Consider the following 22,407-nt stretch of genomic DNA (forward strand, 5'->3'; position numbering starts at 1 on the left):
AAACAAACGAGTCTATCATTATATTACATTGTTATCATTCGTAACAGCATAAAATAAATTAGACATATTGAAAACCTTTTTTTGTCTCTGAAAAAATCATAAAAAATAGAGGGTTATTTCATGTAGATACACTTTTAATTAAAAAAAATATTATTTAATATTTTAACAAGTATTTAACCTTGGTGAAATTGGATATTTTCAATTTTTATACAAGAAATATGGTTACAAAGTTTTTCTAACTTAGTTTTCACTAATATTTATTAAAGACTTAAATTTAGTTCACTATATGACACAAATTCAATAAATTTGAAGAGCTTTATCTTACTTTGATTAAGATTAAGCAAAATACATAACAAAATGAATATATGTTAAAACAATAAACAAAAAATCAGCCTGCTTTTGATGTTCTTGTTACATTTGGCAGAACAACAGAATGAAGATCCCCAGGATAAGGGGTAAACAAGCCTAGACCTCCTCTACTTTCTCTTAAACTGCTATTCTTTAGTTTACTCAAGTCTTTAACCCATTCTATGGGAGAAGAGTGCTCTCTTGTGTGAGGGTGCAACACAAACAGTGAATTGTATTCACAGTTGGGAAACATGAAATATTTGAATGATTCCCCCAATCTGTATGCAACATAGCCAAAACTAAGTTGATCTCTTGGTGTGAAGAGGTGAACCTCATTGAACCACAAGCAGCTAAACAAGTTACTCATGGTAGTATGTTCCCGAATGATAATGGCTCCTTCTGGTACATCTGAAACATTATCATATGTTAACTACACATCACCAACCATTACTGTGAAGACAGGTAGGAGAGAACATCTTAGCTAATGAATCCATGTTCTTCACTAAACAGCTCATAATTTTCAAATTTTACATTACATTATTTGTAACAATTCCCAAGTAAACATAAACCACGACATTTGCATACCATACAGATCAGTGAAGTCATCAGAGAACTACATTTCTTACAATTCCCATACGTTTCATTTTTTAACCTTGCAGGCTATTTGTTGACAGGATTCTTTTGTCAATTGGCACATTGATTTCTTACTCTACAAGGAGCTCTTATAAGAAGAGTTTACAATGATTGCAAAGTAATTCCGGAAGAGTCTTTCTGCACACAACATAGGATCTTGAACCTTGATGTTTGTTTTAGTGGCCAGCTAAAATGTTACAAATCCAATAATCAAATGGTGGTAGCATAAAGGTGATAAACAATTAACTTCTATGAGGAAACTACAGGAGAGAAAAAAATTCGGAATCACAAGACATGTCTACAAAGGTTAGAAAGGTTGATAAAGTAGTCTTGTTTTGGATCAATCAAAAAGGTTTGGACTGGCCTAAGAAATGTGGGTGGTTGAATAAAAATATTCAAGAAAAAGTGAGAAACAAAATGGAGGGTCTTAAGGTATCAAAAGGCTAGATGAGAGATGGAAAGTTGAGTAAGAAATATTATGCATGAAATAAGAAAAGTTTTGTTTATAGATCAAGATGTGATAGAGAAATATACAAGATTTTCAATAATGGGCAATGGTTTCTTTGCAATGTGAAAGATTAGAAATCAAAGATAACAAACAAAACTTGACCTACTATAGCAAAGAAACCATTAAGAGGGTGAACATAATAATAGTACTGGTCTTGACGGTATTTTTTTCGATGTTTGAAACTGTATTGGAGAACAAAAATTCATTTGACTCATTAACTAAGAAGAGACTAGAATTGAAGGAGTCAATTGGTATTGAGGTCAAGGACATTTACAATCCAAGTAATTTAACCTCTACGGAAGTTGATCAAAAGGAATCAAAGTAAGAAAAGAGAAATGATTGGTCACAGTAGTGTGAACCCTTGTTTGATCCTCATTGTATGTAAAAGCTCGTCACAAATGAATTTTATTGACTTGAAAAGGCATATATGATCGAGTGGCAAAGAGAAATCTTGTGAAAAGCTTAGGTAAAGGAGTATGTTTGCGTAGATTATATCCAGGCTATATAAGGCATGTAAGGTGAGATAACAACTAATCTGAGATAAGACTAAGAATTTCATGAGGACAGGTATCCATTAAAGCTTCATTTTGATTTCTTGTTTAATCTAGTTTTGGATATGCTTCTCCGGGAAAACTAAAAGATTGTCCCTAAATAGATGTTTTTTGTTGATGATATAGTTTTTCTTGTAGATTCAAGAAAAGAAAATATACAACAAAGACAAACATTACCGTATCAGATTTTTGCTTCAACAAGTAAGCCATAATATATATGCACTGCATTTTTAGTGAGACAAGAAGAAAATGACTTGGATGTAAAAGTTGAATAATATGTTCAACAAAACAACAAATATCAGTAGGGTAGACTTTAACATGACTTGGATACCATGATGAGAAGTAGACTTCAAACCTAATTCAATCTTACAAAACTGGTTTATAAGGTGAAGTTTGAACCTATTTATATACTATGAAATTGTTTTATATCTAATCGATGTGAAACTTCTTCCAAGAGAAAATTAAAATGAAGATGTTACACCATGGATCCATGTAGGGTGGTTAAAACTAAAAGACACTAGAGGTTATTTGTCATACTGATGGGCCTAAGGTTACACAAGTCTACAGAAGAAGGAAAAGTAGAGTTGAGGGCAAAGTGGGAAATGTGGAAGAGACACATGGGTGTAACTAACNGGACACGTGTCTTGCTGAGAGGGGAGGGGAGTATATTGGTGGGGATTTGGAGGTGTGAGNGGGGGGGCAATCATTGGGTGGATAGTGACGTTAGTTACAGGGCAGAGAGGAATATCCTTCTCTGATTTTCTTCTTTTGCAGGGGTTTCCCTTTTTGGGTGCAATCTTGTACTGATGAGTATACCAGTACAGTGACTATAGATAGATTGCACTTCCATATTTCTTGTTCTTCTACTTTTCACTCTCTTAATTCCTCTTATTTTCTTATTTTATCTGGTATCTAACAAGTTGGTATTAGAGCTCCCGGTCCTGGGAGCTTCTGAATGGTCTCAACCAGAATGGAGAATCGGATTGAGATGGTGGAGAAGAGGATCGAAGAGTTGGGGGTGTCATTTCAAACACAGCTCAGGGAAGCAATACGGTTGCAAACTGAAGAAATGATGAAGATGATGGCAGACCGTTTGGAAGAGACAATAGGGGAGATGCGGGGGTGGAGGAGAGAGGTAGAGGGAGACACCGTTCACCGGAGGGATAGTTACAGGGAGGAAGAATCAAGGAGGGAAGCGCGTGTCAAGCGCGTGGAGGTTCCCTTCTTCTCAGGAGACGATCCTCACGGTTGGGTATACAGGGTCGAACGTTATTTTGAGGTTAANCGTGTACCCGAGGCTGAGAAGGTTGACACCGCNGTGGTTTGCCTTGAGGGGAAGGCTCTAAACTGGTACCAGTGGTGGGAGTCCAGAATGGTGGTTGNAGTGACGTGGCAGATGTTTCGGCAGGCTCTCATGGGGCGGTTTCAGGTGGCTTCATCTGAAAACCCGTATGAGGTGTTGATGGGGTTGAGGCAGAGAGGATCGGTGTTGGAGTACCGGGAACAATTTGAGTTGCGATCTGCTCCTCTTCGTTTTGCTGATGAGGAATTCATGAAGGGAGTGTTTATGAACGGGTTGAAGGAAGACATCAAGGCGGAGGTCAGGTTGATGGGTTCTGGTGATCTCCATGTGTTAATGGAGGTGGCTCAAAAGGTGGAAGAAAGGAACCAGGTTTTGGGACGCAGCATGGGCTTTGCGGGTCGGGGAAGTGGACCGGGTATGACCCGATCCGCATTACCTAATAGATGGGCTGGCCCAAGTGAAACTAAAGAGTGGGTGGTTGGGCCCAATTTCTCACAAGGGGGATCAATACATCAGAAGCAGTTAGGAGGGAAAGGTGAGAACGCTCATTCCAAATCCCCAACGTTTTCTCGTGAAGGAAGCACATCCAGTTCTAACCGTCGTGGCATGGGATACAAAAGGCTGACGGAAGAGGAGGAGAATGAGAAAAGACGAAGGGGGCTCTGTTTTCGTTGTGATGAACGCTATAGCCCTGNACACGTGTGTCGTAACAAGCAACTTCATGTGATTTTGCTGGGCCAGGAAGAAGGAGTCGAGGAGGATGAGGTTCCATCTGAGAAAGAAGAGGGAGACGAAGTCAATTTGCAGTTGAATGTGAGCAGCATTGCGGGTATGACTTCAAAAAATTCTTTGAAGCTTTGGGGCACTATCAAGGGGAACAAGGTGATTGTCATGGTTGATTCAGGCGCATCACATAATTTTCTGTCTCCCAGAGTTGTTGGCGAATTGGGTATACANATAGAAGAGACCAGAGGGTATTTTGTGGAAGTTGGCAATGGACANNGGTTGGGAAGCCAAGGTGTTTGTAGAAATGTCGAGTTACAGCTTCCTACACTAATGGTGAAACAAGACTTCTACCTATTTGAGTTAGTAGGTGTTGATGTAATTNTGGGCTATGAATGGTTGAAGAGCTTGGGCAAATTCAGTGCAGATTTGGGTAAACACNTGTTGGAAATTCAGGGGGATGGGACGATCATTGAGGTTCGTGGAGATCCGGTTCTGTCCAGAACAGTGGCGTCCTTGAAGGCAGTAATGAAGGAACTGAGAAATGAGGGTGAGGCGTACTATGTTGAGTTGGGGATGATGAGCATGTGGGTTCCTTCCAATTGGGACACGCCTATTAGTGTACAGCAACTGGTGGAAGAGTATGCTGATCTCTTTCAGGAACAGAGAGGGCTTCCCCCGCGNAGAAGTTGTGATCATGCTATAGTGTTGAAGGAAGGGGCANCAATTCCTAACNTTCGACCCTACCGGCATCCACACNGTCACAAGGAGGAAATTGAGAAGTTTGTGAAGGATATGTTGGAAGCAGGTATGATTAGGCCTAGTGTTAGTCCTTTTTCTAGTCCTTTAATTCTTGTGAAGAAAAAAGATGGAAGTTGGAGGTTTTGCGTGGACTACCGAGCTCTCAACAGTGTCACGATTCCAAACAAATTTCCCATTCCCGTGATAGAGGAGTTGTTGGATGAACTTGGAGGAGCTACGGTGTTTTCTAAGCTGGACTTAAAATCCGGGTACCATCAAGTACGAATGAAGGAGGCGGACATACCCAAAACAGCGTTCCGTACTCATGAGGGACACTAAGAATACTTAGTGATGCCGTTCGGCCTCACCAACGCCCCGTCGACATTCCAAGCTTTGATGAATGATGTGTTTCGACCATTTATGAGGAAGTTTGTATTGGTCTTTTTCGACGACATCCGCATATATAGTCAAGACATGGGCACTCATACTAGCCACTTACAGCAGGTGTTTCAGAAAATGCGTGAGCATGAGCTTTGGGTAAATCGCAAAAAGTGCAACTTCGGGGTAAAGTAGCTGGAGTATTTGGGTCATTTGATTTCAGGAGAGGGCATCAAGGCTGACCCAAGCAAAATCGAGGCTATGGTTGCATGGCCTGAACCCAAGGATATTCAGAGCTTGAGGGGATTTCTTGGACTCACTGGGTATTATCGCAGATTTGTGAGGAATTATGGGATGATTGCCAAACCGTTGACTCAATTGTTGAAGAAGAATGGGTTCTTGTGGTCGGTGGAAGCTAAATCTGCTTTCAATGAACTCAAATCAGCGATGACAAGCCTGCCCACGTTGGCCATGCCCAATTTTGATTTGCCCTTCGTCATCGAAACTGATGCGTCGGGCTGTGGATTAGGGGCGGTTTTGATGCAGCAGGGAAGACCACTGGCTTTTATTAGTCAAGCTTTATCCGAGAAAGCCAAGGCCCGTTCTGTTTATGAGAGGGAGTTGATGGCTATTGTGCTTGCTGTACAAAAGTGACGTCAGTACCTCTTGGGACACCATTTTATCATTCGCACGGATCAAAAAAGTTTGAGGTTTCTCTTAGAGCAAAGGGTGCTGGCTGGTGATCAATTGAAATGGGTCACGAAATTGATGGGGTATGACTTTGAGATCCAGTACAAACCGGGGGCGGATAATCGCGTCGCGGATGCACTCTCCAGGGTGATGACATACAGTTCCATCTCAGTGATTACGAATTCAGATTTGATTGAGTTAGCGGAAGAATTGGTGAGGGATGAGAAATTAAGGGGGCTGATGCAAGAAGTCATTCGTGATCCGAAAACGCATCCAACATATGCAGTGGCACAGGGCTGTTTATGGCACAAAGGGCGATTGGTACTTCCTCAAAATTCGAGACGGATTCCATTATTGTTGGAGGAATTCCATGCTTCTCCATGGGGGGGTCATTCGGGAGTTANTAGAACTTACAAACGGCTGGCCATGGTTTTCTTTTGGAAAGGGATGCGAAAGGATATTGAAAGGTTTGTGTTAGACTGTGNTGTTTGTCAACGACACAAATATTAGGCCCTTAAACCAGCAGGATTGCTTCAGCCCTTGCCTATTCCGAATAAGGTATGGGAGGATTTGTCGATGGATTTTATTGGTGGCTTACCGAAGGCGAAAGGTGCTGACACGATTATGGTGGTAGTGGATCGCTTAAGTAAATCCGCTCATTTCATGCCNTTACAACATCCTTATTCCGCAACTGATGTGGCTCNAGTATTTGTGAAGGAGGTAGTTAGGCTACATGGGTTTCCTCGGTCAATGGTGTCCGATCGAGACAGGGTGTTTATAAGTTTGTTTTGGAAGGAGCTGTTTCGTTTGGNAGGAACTAAGCTGCATTTTAGCTCTGCCTATCATCCCCAAACGGATGGGCAAACCGAAGTCGTTAATAGAACGGTTGAGACGTATCTGCGATGCTTTGTGAGTGGCCATCCGAAACAATGGGTTCAGTGGTTGTCGTGGGCANAGTTATGGTTTAATTGCTCCTATAATGCCTCTATCAAAATGAGCCCCTTTAAGGCGCTGTATGGCTGTGATCCTCCGACTATAGTGTCGTTCCGTCAAGAGACCACAGTTGTGGCTGNTGTGGATCAGTTATTAGCAAGTCGTGATACTATTTTGCTAGAGCTTAAGCAGAATTTGGTGAAGGCACAGCTGAGGATGCGGGAACAGGTGGATAAACATAGGAGGGAAGTGGAATTTGAAGTCGGTGACATGGTGTATTTGAAGTTTCAGCCATATAAGTTCCGTTCATTGGCAAGAAAAGAAAATGAGAAGTTGAGCCCTCGTTTTTATGGACCGTTTGAGATAGAGGAGAGAATTGGGGCGGTGGCGTATAAACTCAAACTCCCGGAATATTCGCGTGTGCACCCGGTTTTCCATGTGTCCCAATTAAAAAGGGCACCTCCAACTAGTATTCCAGGCCAGCAACTTTCGGCAGGGCTTACGGAGGAATGGGAGTTACAGGTGGTGCCGGAATCAGTGCTCGCTATGCGACAGCTCATAAATGGGAAGATAGAAGTNTTGATCAAATGGGTGCACCTTCCACAACATGACAGCACTTGGGAAGAGTTTGAATTAGTGAAGCAGGCCTTCCCAGACTTCCACCTTGAGGACAAGGTATTGCTGGTTGGGGAGGGAATTGATGGGCCTAAGGTTACACAAGTCTACAGAAGAAGGAAAAGTAGAGNTGAGGGCAAAGTGGGAAATGTGGAAGAGNCACATGGGTGTAACTAACNGGACACGTGTCTTGCTGAGAGGGGAGGGGAGTATATTGGTGGGGATTTGGAGGTGTGAGGGGGGCAATCATTGGGTGGATAGTGACGTTAGTTACAGGGCAGAGAGGAATATCCTTCTCTGATTTTCTTCTTTTGCAGGGGTTTCCCTTTTTGGGTGCAATCTTGTACTGATGAGTATACCAGAGACACATGGGTGTAACTAACTGGACACGTGTCTTGCTGAGAGGGGAGGGGAGTATATTGGTGGGGATTTGGAGGTGTGAGGGGGGCAATCATTGGGTGGATAGTGACGTTAGTTACAGGGCAGAGAGGAATATCCTTCTCTGATTTTCTTCTTTTGCAGGGGTTTCCCTTTTTGGGTGCAATCTTGTACTGATGAGTATACCAGTACAGTGACTATAGATAGATTGCACTTCCATATTTNTTGTTCTTCTACTTTTCACTCTCTTAATTCCTCTTATTTTCTTATTTTATCTGGTATCTAACACATACAAAGTACCAATAACGCATAGAAGAAAATTTTTATAATATTGCTGTTCAACCAACTGTGTGAATGTTGGACTTCAACAGGACAAGAGAAAAAAGTGAGCACAATAAACGAGAATGATAAGATGAATGTTATATAAGAACAAGATGGTATGGAATAATTCTACACAAGAAAATTTTGGTGCAAGACCTTTCGGGAAGACAACATAAAAACTATTAAGATGATTTCAATATGAGCAAAAAAGAAAACTAGAGGCAACGACGAAGGTGAGTAAATCACATAAATTTTATTCATGTAAAGAGGAAAACAAGCAGGACATTGACAGAAATTATTGAAAAGGATCTTATGGTGAGAATAACATCCTTGAACCCAATGGTGACATGTAATCCCTGCAGTCAACCTGGACTATTGAAATAAGGCTATTGTTGTCATCAATGTTATTGTATAGGAGTAAATTAGAAAAAATTTAGAAAATTAAGATAAAGATGACAAAACAATGTGTAAGGATAAAAGTGATCTTGTTTACTCTTACCAAAATAATTGAAATTGAAATCAAACAGTAGAAATAAAAAATAAAACCAGAAGGTCATGTTTCCTATCTTACCACTAATGGTCTTTTTATTTGAACTCCATGGTTTCATTCCCTCGTAATAGTAGATTTTCATGTGAAGATCAATAAGGGGTCGAGCATATCGCTTTCGCCTCTTGTTTGCATCTGCCTCCTCATATATGCTACGGTGATGCTTGTGTTGAGCAATGGCAAACGTATGCTTCCCTCGCCACAGGTATCTGCACAGTTAATATAATATTACAAGGTTATCATCGCCTCGAGTCACAGAAAAGCATGCACAAATATGGTCAGCAGTTTATCAACATTGCAACAGTATATGCTCTTAACATGAAGCTACAATGGAAAAATGTATGCCAATATTTCATTGTCCTCTGTTGGTTGAAATAGATGTTCTCAGCCAAAGTTGTCCCCAGTTTTATATATTGGAGACAAATACCATTGCGAATTAGCTTTCAAAAGGAACTAGTAATGCTGTTGTACCCACAGGTATCGTCAATTGCAAATAAACATACATAACCCAGATAACTACAAGAATAAGAAAAAAGGTATCCATTCTGCTAGAATGCACAATTTTTATCAGTTTCAAGTAAGCCCCTAAAGCAAATCTACAAACACATCACAAGAAAGTCCCTACCAAACGAATATTCTGTGTCTATAATGTATCAACTTCTTCATTCCAAAATGTAAAAGGTCCAAGTAAGAGAAAAATGGGAACACAAAAGACATCCATTAAGGTTTTTATGTAACTAATGACCACTTGAAATGTATCAAATTAAATATAAAATGCCTCCTCGCCAAGCCCCTTTTATCCTTCTGAGATCTCTTCCTAAACAAAGGATAAAATTTAAATGTTTATTCAGGTAAAAAAAAATTTAAAATGGTACCCTTATCAGAAAACACTTGGCATAAAATACTTAAATAGATATAAGTACCTCTCAAGGATTAGCAATGGATCAACTATCAACTCCATTTTGCCATCAATCCAAATACTATACTGTGCTTCAGGGAACAACCTGTGGGTTAATATTTTAGGAACCTTCCCATTCCTTCTTGGTTCATCATAGGGAGGATGCTTAAGAAGAATAATCCGCCATATTCCCACCCATTTTCCACCAGAATTGTCTTCTTTTACAGTACCATTTTCCCTCATGAATTTCAGAGATACCTCATCCACTACCATAAGAAAGCAAAAAAGCTTCCTTGAACTGAAACTTATATTTGATGGTTCATGCGGTAAATCATAGCCATCAAAGATGCCAGATGCAACAACAAATTTGCATTTCTTTACATATTTTATGTCCGCAAGCTCCATTTCAGCACCACCACCTTGGATAAATCCACAATGCACCTAGTTTGCAGAGCACATGGGAAAACACGACTCGTTAATTGGGCAACAAGCCAAATACAACATAATCTTACAAAATCATAAAGCAATTGCAGCTAAAATGAAATTGATCATATAATGCTAATTAATTTACCTTCATATTTGACTTTAGTTTGAAACTTTCCTCCCTTTGTTTCCAACTTGGATGACCTCCAAACAAGGGAGATGATTCAGCTCCATTACTTGGAAACTCATCTTCCATAACATATGACAAATTTTTGACAATTTCGTTGGGAGTTCTTCCAGTTGGGATATCTATTCTATCAGGGTTTTTGGAAACAGGAATCGGACATCCTAATGAATATAGGTAGCACCAATATCAAACACATAAATACCACTTGGCGAAGACCAAAAAGAAAGGATGGGGACAAAACTGCTAAAATCTTACTGTGAGGTTTTGAATCTTTTGATACAAGTCCCATAGTGTCTAACATGGTATAAACCTTGCTATCTCTGTTACACATAGCTGCAGGTTAAGCAGAAAATTGATATAGTATTCAGAAATGTTATCATGGTGTTGAAATTTCTGAAAAAAAAAAAAAAGACAATGAAAATTTCTACTATACAAGCATTCTTGAAGTATACCAACCAAATTTAAGATATTTGTGTTTCCAAAGTGAGTTTCAACTATCTAAATATACATAAAATATAAGACAACTGCAGCCCTACTTCCCCTTAGAGAATACAAAATACCAAAGATAGGCAAACATAACAAGAGAACATCACATTAAATTCAACTTTCTGTACCTAGATACATATACTGTTCCTATATTCACCTAGAAATAAGAGTGTTCCTAACCTTCGAAATCCATTGTCTGCAAAAAAGTTATGCTACTAGTACAACTAACGGATATGAGAGAAAGAGACATAAAACTTAGCCTTATATACATTGAAAAATGAATTTGCAAACCGTTTCTTTTAAATGCCATCACAATAAATGGCAAGAAACGTTCTTTACCTGTTGTTTTTCTAGTCCAAGGAACCAATAAACTAACAGACATAGACAGCTAGAAAAATCAAGTTAAAATATAAAATGATGCGATTTACTCCCTTCTACCCAACTCCCAAAATATCACATTAAGAATAGTCAGATAGATGAAGAGTCTGTGTTATTACAATTAAGAAGAGTTATCAATAAGCGATAAACATATTCACCAAAAAAAAAGAGATAAACTTGAGAAGATTCCCATGAAGTAACCAAATGTAATAAAGTTTACTAACCTGATAAAACAGAGACAGTTGTTTGGCATGACCATATATGAAATAATAATGCAAGAAGAATTAATAACATCCACAAGATCCCGACTACAAGAACCAATCGAATAAACCCTTTCTTCCAAACAATCTTCATGGGGTAATCTTGAGATACCCTCCCCGGAGAAAATAAACTCACATCAACATCTGCATCACCAACAAACAAACACGGTTTATTTGTCAGTTCCAAAATACCCGTTTCCCACACTGTAATATCACCTAATAGAGAAACAAAAAGAACAAGAGAACGATTCCTCAACAGATAAAAGAACGGAATCAGTTTATAACAAACCTTCCTCACCTTTAGCAGGAATCTGATTACTTCGGTCTCCTCTACGACTTAGGCGCAGAGATCGAGTCCTTTGAAGATCACCCTCCATATCAGATTCTTTCTTTAAGTTATCATCCCTGTCATTGTATTACAAAAATAAGGAAGATTAGAATAAAAAAGATGATATTTTTTCTTAACATAAGATGCCCAAAGTTATCAACAACTAAATTCAGAACGAAAAAGGGAAACTGATCCACACAGCAACTGATTACCCCATCAACTCCTAGAAAATATTATATCAGAATAACTTCCAAAAACAAAACTTTAAGAGAGAAAAGAGGGATCCAAAGGGAGAAAAAGAAAAGGGCAGGACTGAAATGGAGATTACTATTAGTATAATGAGTGGATATGGAGAAGGGGTGGTGTCGGTGAGAAGGGTGTGGATAGATATAGCTACAAAAATAATGGGAAGAAGAGCAACGAGTTGAGGCATCACTATCAGGTGTCAATTGTGAATGAAGCGATGGAGGAAAAACAGAACAAATCGGTACCTGGCAGTGGTGAACGAAGAGATGGTTTTTTTGACAGTGATAAGAAGAAACAGATCTGTGCGAAAAGTATAATGTTGTGTTGGGTTGCTTCCAAAAAGAAAAAACGTGAAGTGAAACTAAGAATGTAATGAAGAGATGTTGAAGTTTCAAACTGAAACAGATCTCCCTCTATCTATCCTTTGTTTTCTCCTCAACACTCATATGGGGTCATCATAACATCAATGAAACTTCATAATCTCTTGTTTTTTTTTTCTTTGAGTTTTAATGTTTTCCTTTTCCCCCTTCAAGTGTGACTCCAAAATAAGAGGGTTGGGTTAGGGGGCGCAGAGAATATTTACTTAATATTTTTTTAATTTAAATGAGTTTATAAGGAAATATTTTAGTTTTAAAATATTTTTCAGTTTTAATAATTATTATTTAATTTAAAAAAATTAAGATTAATATATTATAAATATTAAAATATTTATATATACTGGTACAATAAATAATACTAGGCGACACTTTTTGCTATAATTATAATAAATAAATATAATTAAGACGTTCTTTATCATTGTATGTTAATTTAAATGGCAACTAATTGTAACTAGTAACAGACACCTTTCAAAGTTACAAAGATGAATTTTACGTTTTAACGATGCAGATGAGTGATTCTTGTCCTTCATTTGTTTTTGTCCATTCAAAGCTCTTCATCATCCACGTGGCTTTGTCATCTTTCATCAAATGCCACAAGTGATAAGGTGCATTTTACAGAGTAAACTGAAGTTCAACAAAGCCAACATCACTTGGTTGATGGTGACAAGTGGCAACACATGGACTTCTAATTGGAACGAGCCTAAAATTTCATCATCACATAAAAATGAACATAGAACATGAGAGCCTCTAGTTTTGAATGTCCATCGTGTATTAACTAGCTACTTTCATCTCTTCTTGTACTCTTGTTCATTGTTTGCAGGAAGGAACATGGAAGCTGTGTGTGCTTTCTCTCTTGGCACACTTTACATCCCAACAGCACCAGAAAGACCAACCTCTTTTAGGAAATCCATATTCTTCAGCAACCATGTGAATTCACATATTTCTTTGGTTTCTGGGGGGATTTCAAAATCCAAGCTTTTCACTGCCTTGTCGCCCCCTCCATTGACAGAATCCAGCAACCAACCTGAGGCAGAGCCAGAATTTGAAGGGCAAGCAGAAAAGTTTGATTGGTACTCTCAGTGGTACCCTTTGATGCCAATTTGTGACCTGGACAAGAGGAAACCTCATGGGAAGAGGGTGTTGGGCATTGATGTGGTTGTGTGGTGGGATAGGAATGAGGGTGCTTGGCAGGTTCAAGATGATGCTTGTCCTCACAGATTAGCACCCTTGTCTGAGGGAAGGATTGATCAATGGGGCAGACTGCAGTGTGTGTACCATGGCTGGTGTTTCAATGGCAAAGGAGAATGCAAGTTCATTCCTCAGGCACCACCTGATGGCCCTCCGGTAATTGCTCTTCATCATAAATTGTAGTTGATGAATGTTGTTGTACTATCACTTCTAAATTCAGCGCATTTTTATGTTTCCTTTCCTACGTATCCAGAACATACTGGAAAATGCTTACTCTTCAGCCCCTTTTGCAATCAAAAGATTCTGATTTGCATGCACCATTTACTCTTTTCCTGGTGGCTAATTTTAGCTTGTCACAGTTTCATGTTTTGGAACGCAAAACATTGAAGGTGTAACCATATTATGTTGATTCGTGGAACATGAGTAGTGTCTAGTGAGTTTATGTTGATCTGCTGTTATGTTTCAGTAGACTTGTACTTTGCTTTTCATGACCCTATAAATTAAAAGTGCGTAACATTTACACCCCATGTTTAGAAGTTTTGTTTATTCTTTGCTCTCTATATGCTAGCTAAATATAGATGCAGATGGGACAATTTGATAGCCACTAAATTTTGCTGAGAAATTGTGCAGATTCATACGTCCAAAAAAGCATGTGTAGCTTCTTACCCAAGTTCGGTGCAGAATGATATATTGTGGTTCTGGCCCAATACTGATCCTCAATATAAAGATATTCTTACAAGAGAAAAGCCCCCATACATACCAGAAATAGATGATCCATCTTTTACTAAATTTATGGGAAACAGAGACATTCCTTACGGGTATGATATGTGCCTCACTTTCTTTACATGAACCACTTCTATTTTTATTTTTTTCCTTCTTATTGCGAATTGACAAAGACATGTGTCGTTTCGATATACATATCGTATCCTAACATCATAAATAACAGCCATATTCCCTTCTCTGTGTATCTTAATTACAAAATGATTATGCAATTCAAGGTATGAAGTACTGACAGAAAATCTTATGGACCCTGCACATGTTCCATATGCACACTATGGACTAATGCGTACTGCAGAACCAAAAGGTAGGCATGTAAGATATATCTTTCTTCACTTGAGTAACTTTCAATTTACTATATATAGGACAATTACATATGTAGAGCTTATTGACAGTGAAAGCTGATAGAGAAGGGGGCAGGCCACTTGAATTGCTTGTTGAAAAGTTAGATATCAATGGTTTTATAGCAGATCAGGGTTGGAGCAAAAGCAAATTTATTCCACCATGCATTTTTTATGCATATACTCCAGATAAACCTTCCGAATCTGGTGAAACTCAGGTAACATGTTGAGTAGATCTATCGTTTGGTAAGAAACAGTAAGTATGCAGTTTCTTCAAGTGTTGCATGATGTGTGTTCAACTTTATGCAGAAACCATCAGCTCAGAAGAAGATGGCTTTAATCTTTATCTGTGTTCCGGTTAGTCCTGGTAAAAGTAGATTAATATGGTGCTTCCCAAGAAACTTTGGAAAGTGGATGGACAAAATTGTACCACGATGGATATTTCATATAGGACAAAATCTGATTCTAGATTCAGATTTATATCTCCTCCATGTTGAGGTAATTCCTATCATAATTTATAAACTATTTATCCTGTTAACTAATCAGTTCCATTAGTCTCCGTTTTTTCCGCTTCAAATTATTATAGGTTATATTATACTAAACAAAGTAATCACATAGAGCTGCAACAACTTATTTCACTAGGTAGTATTCGTTACATGAACTAAACAATGTTATAATGCTCTGTTGGAAGTCTTATTATACACATAAATTTCCTTGAAGTTTGAGTAGTGCTTTTTTTTTATCATTGGTAACACTCGAGGTACTCTTCCATTTTATTCATCCTACTCGAATCCTATGGTTTACATCTCTTTTGCCCATAAAAACAATAAAAGAAACATATTAGTAGTTACTATTACATATTAGCAATCTAAAATTTAGTAACTATAACTTTTTCAATGGATTAGTTTATTTAGCTTGCGTCTGTGTTTATTAACTTTCATGGACATTTGCAACAAAAGATTTGATCAAAATATTAGTAGATGATGTTTTCAACACAAATGCTTGTTATACATAGTAGCTGACAGCTTGACTTTATCATTGAATTTGTGGTCGGTTATTAATGTATGAAATCTCTTTTCTTAATATCTGTAATTGATTCTTTATATTAGTTTCTTTAACTGTGACAGATTGATCACCCAAGTTTCAGTCAGTATCAGAAATTTTAGTTTTTGATGAAATTTATGTTCTTCTAACTTGAATAGTCTCAAACTAATTTTTCTAAGCCTTGGTGAACATATGGACTTTTCGGCACTGAATTAATTTTCTGTTGGTCGAACTGATGGAGGATTTTGTCTAGTGCGAAATAACTCTTTAATGCAATCTGCAGATTTATAATTTTACATTTGCTTCAGCTGCTATGATTGAATATCTCTTAAAAGGGTTAATAATTTTACTTAACAATGTTGAGAAAGCTAATATGAACAGCCAGTTGCTACCTCATGTAACCAAAATGGGGTACCTGTCTTTATTCTTTTCTTGGCTGTTTTATTTTCTTAGTTTTGGTGCTACATAGCTAAGAAATGTCTAGTTTAGTTTGACTCCTCATATTTGGTTCTTGAATTCTTTTGATAGGAACATAAAATAATGGATATTGGTCCAAACAATTGGCAAAAAGCCTGTTTTGTTCCAACAAAGTCAGATGCCCTTGTTATTAGTTACAGAAAGTGGTTAAAGAAGTATGCAGGTGGTCAGGTTGAATGGAGAGGAAAATATATTGGAGCTCTTCCTTCAACACCTCCTAGAGAACAGCTTTTGGACAGGTACTCATAAGATTGCATTTGAACATGGAAGTTTCCATTTAGTATATTTCAAATAGATTTGCTTCTTCCTTCAATATGTTTTAAGGGAAGAATTATAACGAGTTGGTATACCATTTGGTCACTGGATGTGGCAACTTCAGTTGCTTTGTCCATGAAAAAGTCTATACAGATTAGTCCTTCGATGTGTGGAATTATTTACAAGTTGACACCTTTAAAAGGGTAAATTTGTTATGGATCTATAAGTTTTTTAGTTAGAGATAAAGAAATGTAACAAAGTAGCAAAAAAGAAACGTAATATAAAAGTGTGCTCTGACATAAATGTAGCTTTAGATAGGCTTGTTTGAAAACCCAATTGCAACAGATGATCAATAATTATGTTGTACCACACCCTTGGGGCTTGATATAAGGCTTTTTCTTAGCAAGTAGAACTTGTCTTTTTGGCCTTTGATCACGGAACTTTCTTGTTGCTCAACATAGATCTCTTCTTGCAAAAAGCCTTTAAGGCAGATTAGACGTGCATATTGTCACCCGTTTTGCCTTTTAGTGTCATGTCTTGCCACTAGAGAGCAAAGGTGTTAGAGTAGTCAGTTCCAAATGTTTAAGAATTGCCTGTAACCACCAATCTTGCTTTGTGCCTGTTTATAAAGCCACCAGGGTTGAAATGTTTTTTCTAAACACCCATTTCAACCCAATGACATCTCTTGAAACCAGCTCTCATGTCTGATTTCTCTAAATCATGGACAGCTCCTCCTGCATTTCAGCTATTTCTCCTTCATAACAACTTATTCAAAACTGGCAGGTTCACCCACTGCTATGTTACACGTTGTTTTATTTCTTCTTTGGTAGATATAAAAAAGTAACCTTGTGCCACAAACATGCGAATCATCTATTGTTTCTTCAAACTCAAATGCAATACTTTGACTATTCTTTGAGTCACCCCAGCATCAGCTTTCATCTTCCATGAAATGCACATCACTAATTATAAGCACTTTTTCCGGTTTGAGGCTTATAATATCCAATCTGCAGGTTCAGCCCTTTATGCATATGTTATTTTCAAAAATAACCTTGAACCCTTTCTCAAGTTGCTGACAACACAGCAAATTCTGATTAATTTCAGTTACATATAAGCCATCGGTAAGGATTTTAGTACCTGATCACCGTTTTGAGTTGGTACCCATTTGACTTTGGTGCTCTCCAATTGCTTGAACAGTTCTTTGTCATAGGTCATGTGGACAGTGAATTCCCATCAATTAGCCAAGATTCACATGAACAATTGATGGAAAAATAGATTGCAACAAATAGTTGATTCCCTTCTTTCTCTTGTTTGGAATGCTTGTTTTTGGGTGGGGCAGGTGCTTCCTTTACCCCTCTTACCCTGCTGCTTCCTGACATTGTTGGTTACAATTTAATTTGAACAGGTACTGGTCCCATGTTGTGAACTGCAAGAGCTGCAATTCTGCATACAAAAGCCTGAATGTGATTGAAGTAATGCTGCAGATCATATCTGTTGCTTCAATTGGGATTGTGGCAACCATGAAGCAAGGTACAATGTCAGTGGCAACAAGANACTCATTGGTTGTGTTAGCAGTACTATCATTTGCATTCTCTCGGTGGTTGGCTCATTTCATATACAAAAACTTCCGCTATCATGATTACGACCACGCATTCCGCTGAGATATGTTTTCCATAGTTCTTCAAGCATATATATATATATATATATATATATATACCATAGGAAAGCTCCACAAGAATGAAGCCAAATATTCCCAAGTACCGAAAAAGGAACAGATCTGTGTTAAAAGTGTAATGTTGTGTTGGGTTGCTTCCAAATAGAAAGAAGATGAAGTGAAACTAAGAATGTAATGAAGAGATGTCCAAGTTTCAAACTTAAGCAGATATTCCTTTGTATATCCTTTATTGTCTCCTCATCACTGTGTTTCTTCAGAATATCTTGTTTTTCAGCTATAATGTTCTCCCCTTTGACTGTCAATTAGTACAATATTAGTGTATTTGACAAGAGATTGCAAGATTATTTCATTTTAACTAAAATTTTTAAATTTGAATTTTGAACATATGACTACATTAAATATTTAGAACAATATAGAATGAATTCACCTATATATAACTGTTTCCTTAAATAAATTAGCTGACTTGCAGTTAAATTAGTCAAAATCTAAAATAACTTTCAGAATTTTCAAATATATAAAAAAAAATACTATTTAATCAAATCATGCCAATTTTACTTAAAATGTGCTGGTTGTTTTAAAGTATATTTATATTTTAAACCATTTGTCACTTGTAATTTTATGTATTTAGATTTTTTATTGTAAAAGTAAAAATAAAAGGTGTTTTTTAAATATACTTATTTACTTTGCAAAATCAGAAATAATTAACTCCTGATACAATTCGTATTACTCGGTGACAATTCATGTAGGAAAATTTTAGTAAAAATGGGGATTTTTTTTATAGTTATCTATGTATGTTAACTTGAGTATAAAGTATTTTAAATCTGGGAGACTAGTAATAATGAATATTAACTAATAATAACTGACACTCATAAGTAACCGTGTTTCTTCTTGGAATAAAGTAGGGCGATGAAATAATTATATATTTAACTGGATAAAAAATATTTAATCCATTTTGATTCACTAAAAAAATTATTTAAAAACATGATACATCCGTTTTTTATAAATTAGAATACAAATATATACGTTTTAAAAACAAATTGCGAAGGAAATTTTAAAATGTATTTTCAAAAACTTTTAAAAACAAATGTAAGAAAGATTTAATAATTGTGAACAAATTAATTGAATTAATTTTATAGATAATAAAATCTTTCAACAATATAATTTAATAAACAACTGTTAGTTATTTAGAACCGAATAGTAAAAAAATGTTTAATTACTCTAGTAGTCTCATAGAGTGTTTATTTGATTTTTGTTTTTAAAAAAATATCAATTTCATCCATAATTGATTTAATGTGTATCAATAAAGTCTATTTCGTTAATTTTAAGTAATGACATTAACCGTGTTATGAGGTGGAAAAAAAAAAAGGCTTAATACCCCTGATGGTCCATATTTTTGTCAAGTGCGTTCACTTTGGTCTCCATGTTTTTTTTCTGTTCAATGTTATCCTAAAGAATGTAAATTTTGTTCAATTTGATCTTTTTTGCTAACGTCGTTTAAATCGTTAACGGCCAGATCTTCACATGTGCAATTAGAGAGTGAACTGTCATTTATGTTTTGACGTGGACTAGATCAGTCATCATCATCGGGACCACATTCGAAAATAATTAACAGAAACGAGGACTAGATTGAACAACCTTCATTCATTACAAAACATAGAGTCACATCACCATCTTCTTCAACCTTCAGCCCAACCAAAAATAGAAACCCTACTTTCTTTCTAAAAATCTAACCCTAGCGCCGCCACACCTAAACCCTCTGGCCACCACCACAATCACCACATACCTGCAAACGAAACCCAGAAGACCATTACCATGACGCTGCTATGACCACCTCCACGCGCAACCATCTTCATCGCGCGCCTTCACCATCATCTTCTTCCCAGTTTGCGTTGCCACCATAGCGATTGAGGGTTTCGATTTGGGGGTTTTTGTTGTGTTATCTAGTTTTTGTAAATTGGAATGTATGATTTTTGTTTAAAAATGATTTGGGGAATTCTTGGTTCTTCTCTGTTTTGCGAGTGGTTAGGGATTTTGTTCTTCCCTGTAGGTATGGGTTTTGCGAAGTGGGGGATGAGGGTTCAAATTGGGAATGTTAGGGTTTCTGAACTTGGGGTTTTTTGTTTTAGGTTCATTTGATTTGCGATAATGAATTTTGTGGTGGTTGTTGTTGGATGCACTAGTAGCGCCAATGAAGGTGCTGGTAGGTGGCCATGGGTGGTGTTTTTGGGTAGTTGTTGGACAGAGAAAATGATGGAGGTGAGAAGATGGTGGCTGGTCGTGACCGTGGCGACGGCGGTTAGGGTTAGGTGGTGAGTAGGGTTTTTGTGTAAGGGGAAATTAGGGTTTCTGGAGGTAGGAGATGATGATGACGTGTCATGGGTGATGTGTCATTGATTGTACAACTGGACAGTTGGTCGTTAACGATTTAAACGGCGTTAGTAAAAAGGACCAAATTGAACAAAATTAACACTCTTTAGGACAACATTGAATAGAAAAAAAACATGGGGACCAAAGTAAACGCACTTGACAAAAATAGAGACCATAAGAGGTATTAAGCCAAAAAAAAGTAGAGATATGGCATAACACATTTCCAACATGTAACCCACTACACCTTTCTAATGTAGAAATTTGGGATTAGGGTTTTAATCAATCCCAAATTAATGGTCTTTTGAGTTCTTAGGTCTTCTGGTTTTGCAAGTTGGTGATAGAGATGACTTATTGAAGGTTCGAACTGTGCAAAGAAGAAAATGATTCGTAATTAGGATTCCATGGCGATTTGGGGATTTAGGTTTTTGGTTTTCTAATTTGGGATTTTGAGGTTTTGATTGGTGGTTCGAATATATTTTGTTGTGTTATTTGGGTGTGTAGGTGTGAATAGAAGGAAGAGGAAGGCACGATGGCTAGCGAGGGTGATGTCGTGATCTGGTGGAGAAGACGAACATGGTTGATGTGTAAGGAAGCACAAAGGATTGCAATTTAGGGTTTCTTCGTGGCAGTATGATTTGGTGGTTCACGGTGGGTTTGGGTTCAAATTAGGGCTTTGTGGTGGTGGCATGGAGGTTTCACGATAGCCGGCGTCACAATGATGGTGAAAGGATTCTCGGTTTAGGTTTTCTAGTGAAGTGATTTGGTAATTTTTTGGTTCTTTGATTCGCGATGAAGGTAATTGGAATTTCTGGATTTTTGCAGATATTGGGTGGTTGAAGGAAAAAGATAATGGTGGCGCATGAAGGAGATACTCTCGGTGGTCTCACGATTGGGTTTGCGTTCTCTCTAGTTCTGTTTTTGGGTTTCTACTGGTTTATATGGTTACTTGCACGTTAGAGGTTGTTGGTGGTTCAACACCCGGTGGCATGATGGTTGTTTCTGGGTTTTCAAGTTTGTGGTGATTAGTCTGAATTTTGAGTAGCGTGATTTAGGATTGCGATGATAAAGGTTGGTGACTTTGCGATTTTCGGCACGGTGGATGTCGATGGTGCATGGTTGCAGGCAGCGTGGAATATAGGAGAATTAGGGTTTCTAATTTTTTATGATGAAGGTGGAGATGACGTGGCACAAATCATGATATGGCACGTTCTGGTTGGGGATAAAGAAAATATTATTTGGATTTGATGTTACTATATTTCCCTTTTCTTTTTTTATTTAATATATTGTTAAGCGTGCTTTGCCACATCATCACAATGTTTTACCACATCACCACATTGTTAACACCGTTACTTCAAAATTAACGGAATGGACTTAATTGATGCACATTAAACCAATTGTGAACGAAGTTGATACTCTTTTAAAACCAAGGACCAAGTAGACACTCTACACTAAAATTGAGGACTATTTGAGTAATTAAACCTTCCTTTTACTAACCGGTTCTAAATAACTAACTATTGTTTATTAAATCATATTGTTCAAAGATTTTATCAATCTCTACCCCCACTTTTGAAATCATGTGACCCAGATATTTGATGTGCCTCCTCCCAAATTCAGACTTCTTCTTATTTACAAAGAATTATTCTTAGGCCAGGGTTCCTAGCACTTGCCTGAGGTGTCTCCTATGCTCCTCCTATGTCCTACTATAAATTAGTATGTTGTCAAAGAAAACTAAGACACACTGTCACATTAATGGCCTCAAAATGGTGTTCATCATGCATTGGAAGGTGGCTAGAGCATTTGAGAGTTTGATTGGCATAACCAAGAACTTGTAGTGACCCTAGTGAGTCCTTGATGGGTGTCGCGGCCCATACAAATTTGATTGCATATGAGAAATGCAGTATAGCTAGGGAATGACCCCTAGGTCGTCTCTCAAGGACCAAAAGTGGTTCGAGTCTTAGGTCTAACACGAAGTGAGGGGGGTTGTGAAAGGTTGTTTGTGGTGAATGCGGAAATTTTAAAATGAAATTAAAACAG

General features: G+C 37.6%; 2 protein-coding genes across 5 annotated transcripts; one reads left to right on the forward strand and one right to left on the reverse strand.

The window, feature by feature from the left end:
- Positions 1-301: 301 nt before the first annotated feature.
- On the reverse strand, positions 302-12,408 carry LOC106779814. Of its 4 annotated transcripts, none has more exons than XM_014668016.2 (8): positions 12,121-12,408; positions 11,591-11,706; positions 11,266-11,445; positions 10,433-10,510; positions 10,139-10,338; positions 9,593-10,008; positions 8,694-8,878; positions 302-756 (listed from the first exon to the last, which is right to left on the reverse strand). In XM_014668016.2, the coding sequence occupies exons 2-8, from the start codon at positions 11,676-11,678 to the stop codon at positions 389-391; spliced, it is 1,515 nt and encodes a 504-aa protein (XP_014523502.1). In that variant the 5' UTR covers positions 11,679-11,706; positions 12,121-12,408; the 3' UTR covers positions 302-388. The 4 variants fall into 4 exon arrangements, with proteins under 4 accessions (XP_014523502.1, XP_014523503.1, XP_022632436.1 ...); XM_014668017.2 differs by having other exon boundaries at positions 11,600-11,706; positions 12,121-12,407; XM_022776715.1 differs by lacking the exon at positions 12,121-12,408 and adding an exon at positions 11,842-12,106.
- A 528-nt stretch (positions 12,409-12,936) lies between these two features.
- On the forward strand, positions 12,937-18,337 carry LOC106779820 (protochlorophyllide-dependent translocon component 52, chloroplastic). The gene is made up of 7 exons (XM_014668024.2): positions 12,937-13,596; positions 14,071-14,258; positions 14,439-14,524; positions 14,613-14,776; positions 14,868-15,056; positions 16,131-16,318; positions 17,737-18,337. Exons 1-7 carry the CDS (start codon positions 13,081-13,083, stop codon positions 17,990-17,992), a joined length of 1,587 nt encoding a protein of 528 aa, XP_014523510.1. The 5' UTR covers positions 12,937-13,080; the 3' UTR covers positions 17,993-18,337.
- The last annotated feature ends 4,070 nt before the right edge of the window (positions 18,338-22,407 follow it).

The sequence above is a fragment of the Vigna radiata genome, unplaced genomic scaffold, assembly GCF_000741045.1.
Source record: "Vigna radiata var. radiata cultivar VC1973A unplaced genomic scaffold, Vradiata_ver6 scaffold_161, whole genome shotgun sequence".
Classification (NCBI taxonomy): Eukaryota; Viridiplantae; Streptophyta; class Magnoliopsida; order Fabales; family Fabaceae; genus Vigna; species Vigna radiata.

Coding starts and splice junctions, on each gene's coding strand:
- LOC106779814 (XM_022776715.1), bottom strand. Junction 10,511..11,265: donor AACTGTCTCTGTTTTATCAG/GTTAGTAAACTT, acceptor CTTAACCTGCAG/CTATGTGTAACAGAGATAGC. Junction 8,879..9,592: donor CCATTGCTAATCCTTGAGAG/GTACTTATATCT, acceptor TTAACTGTGCAG/ATACCTGTGGCGAGGGAAGC.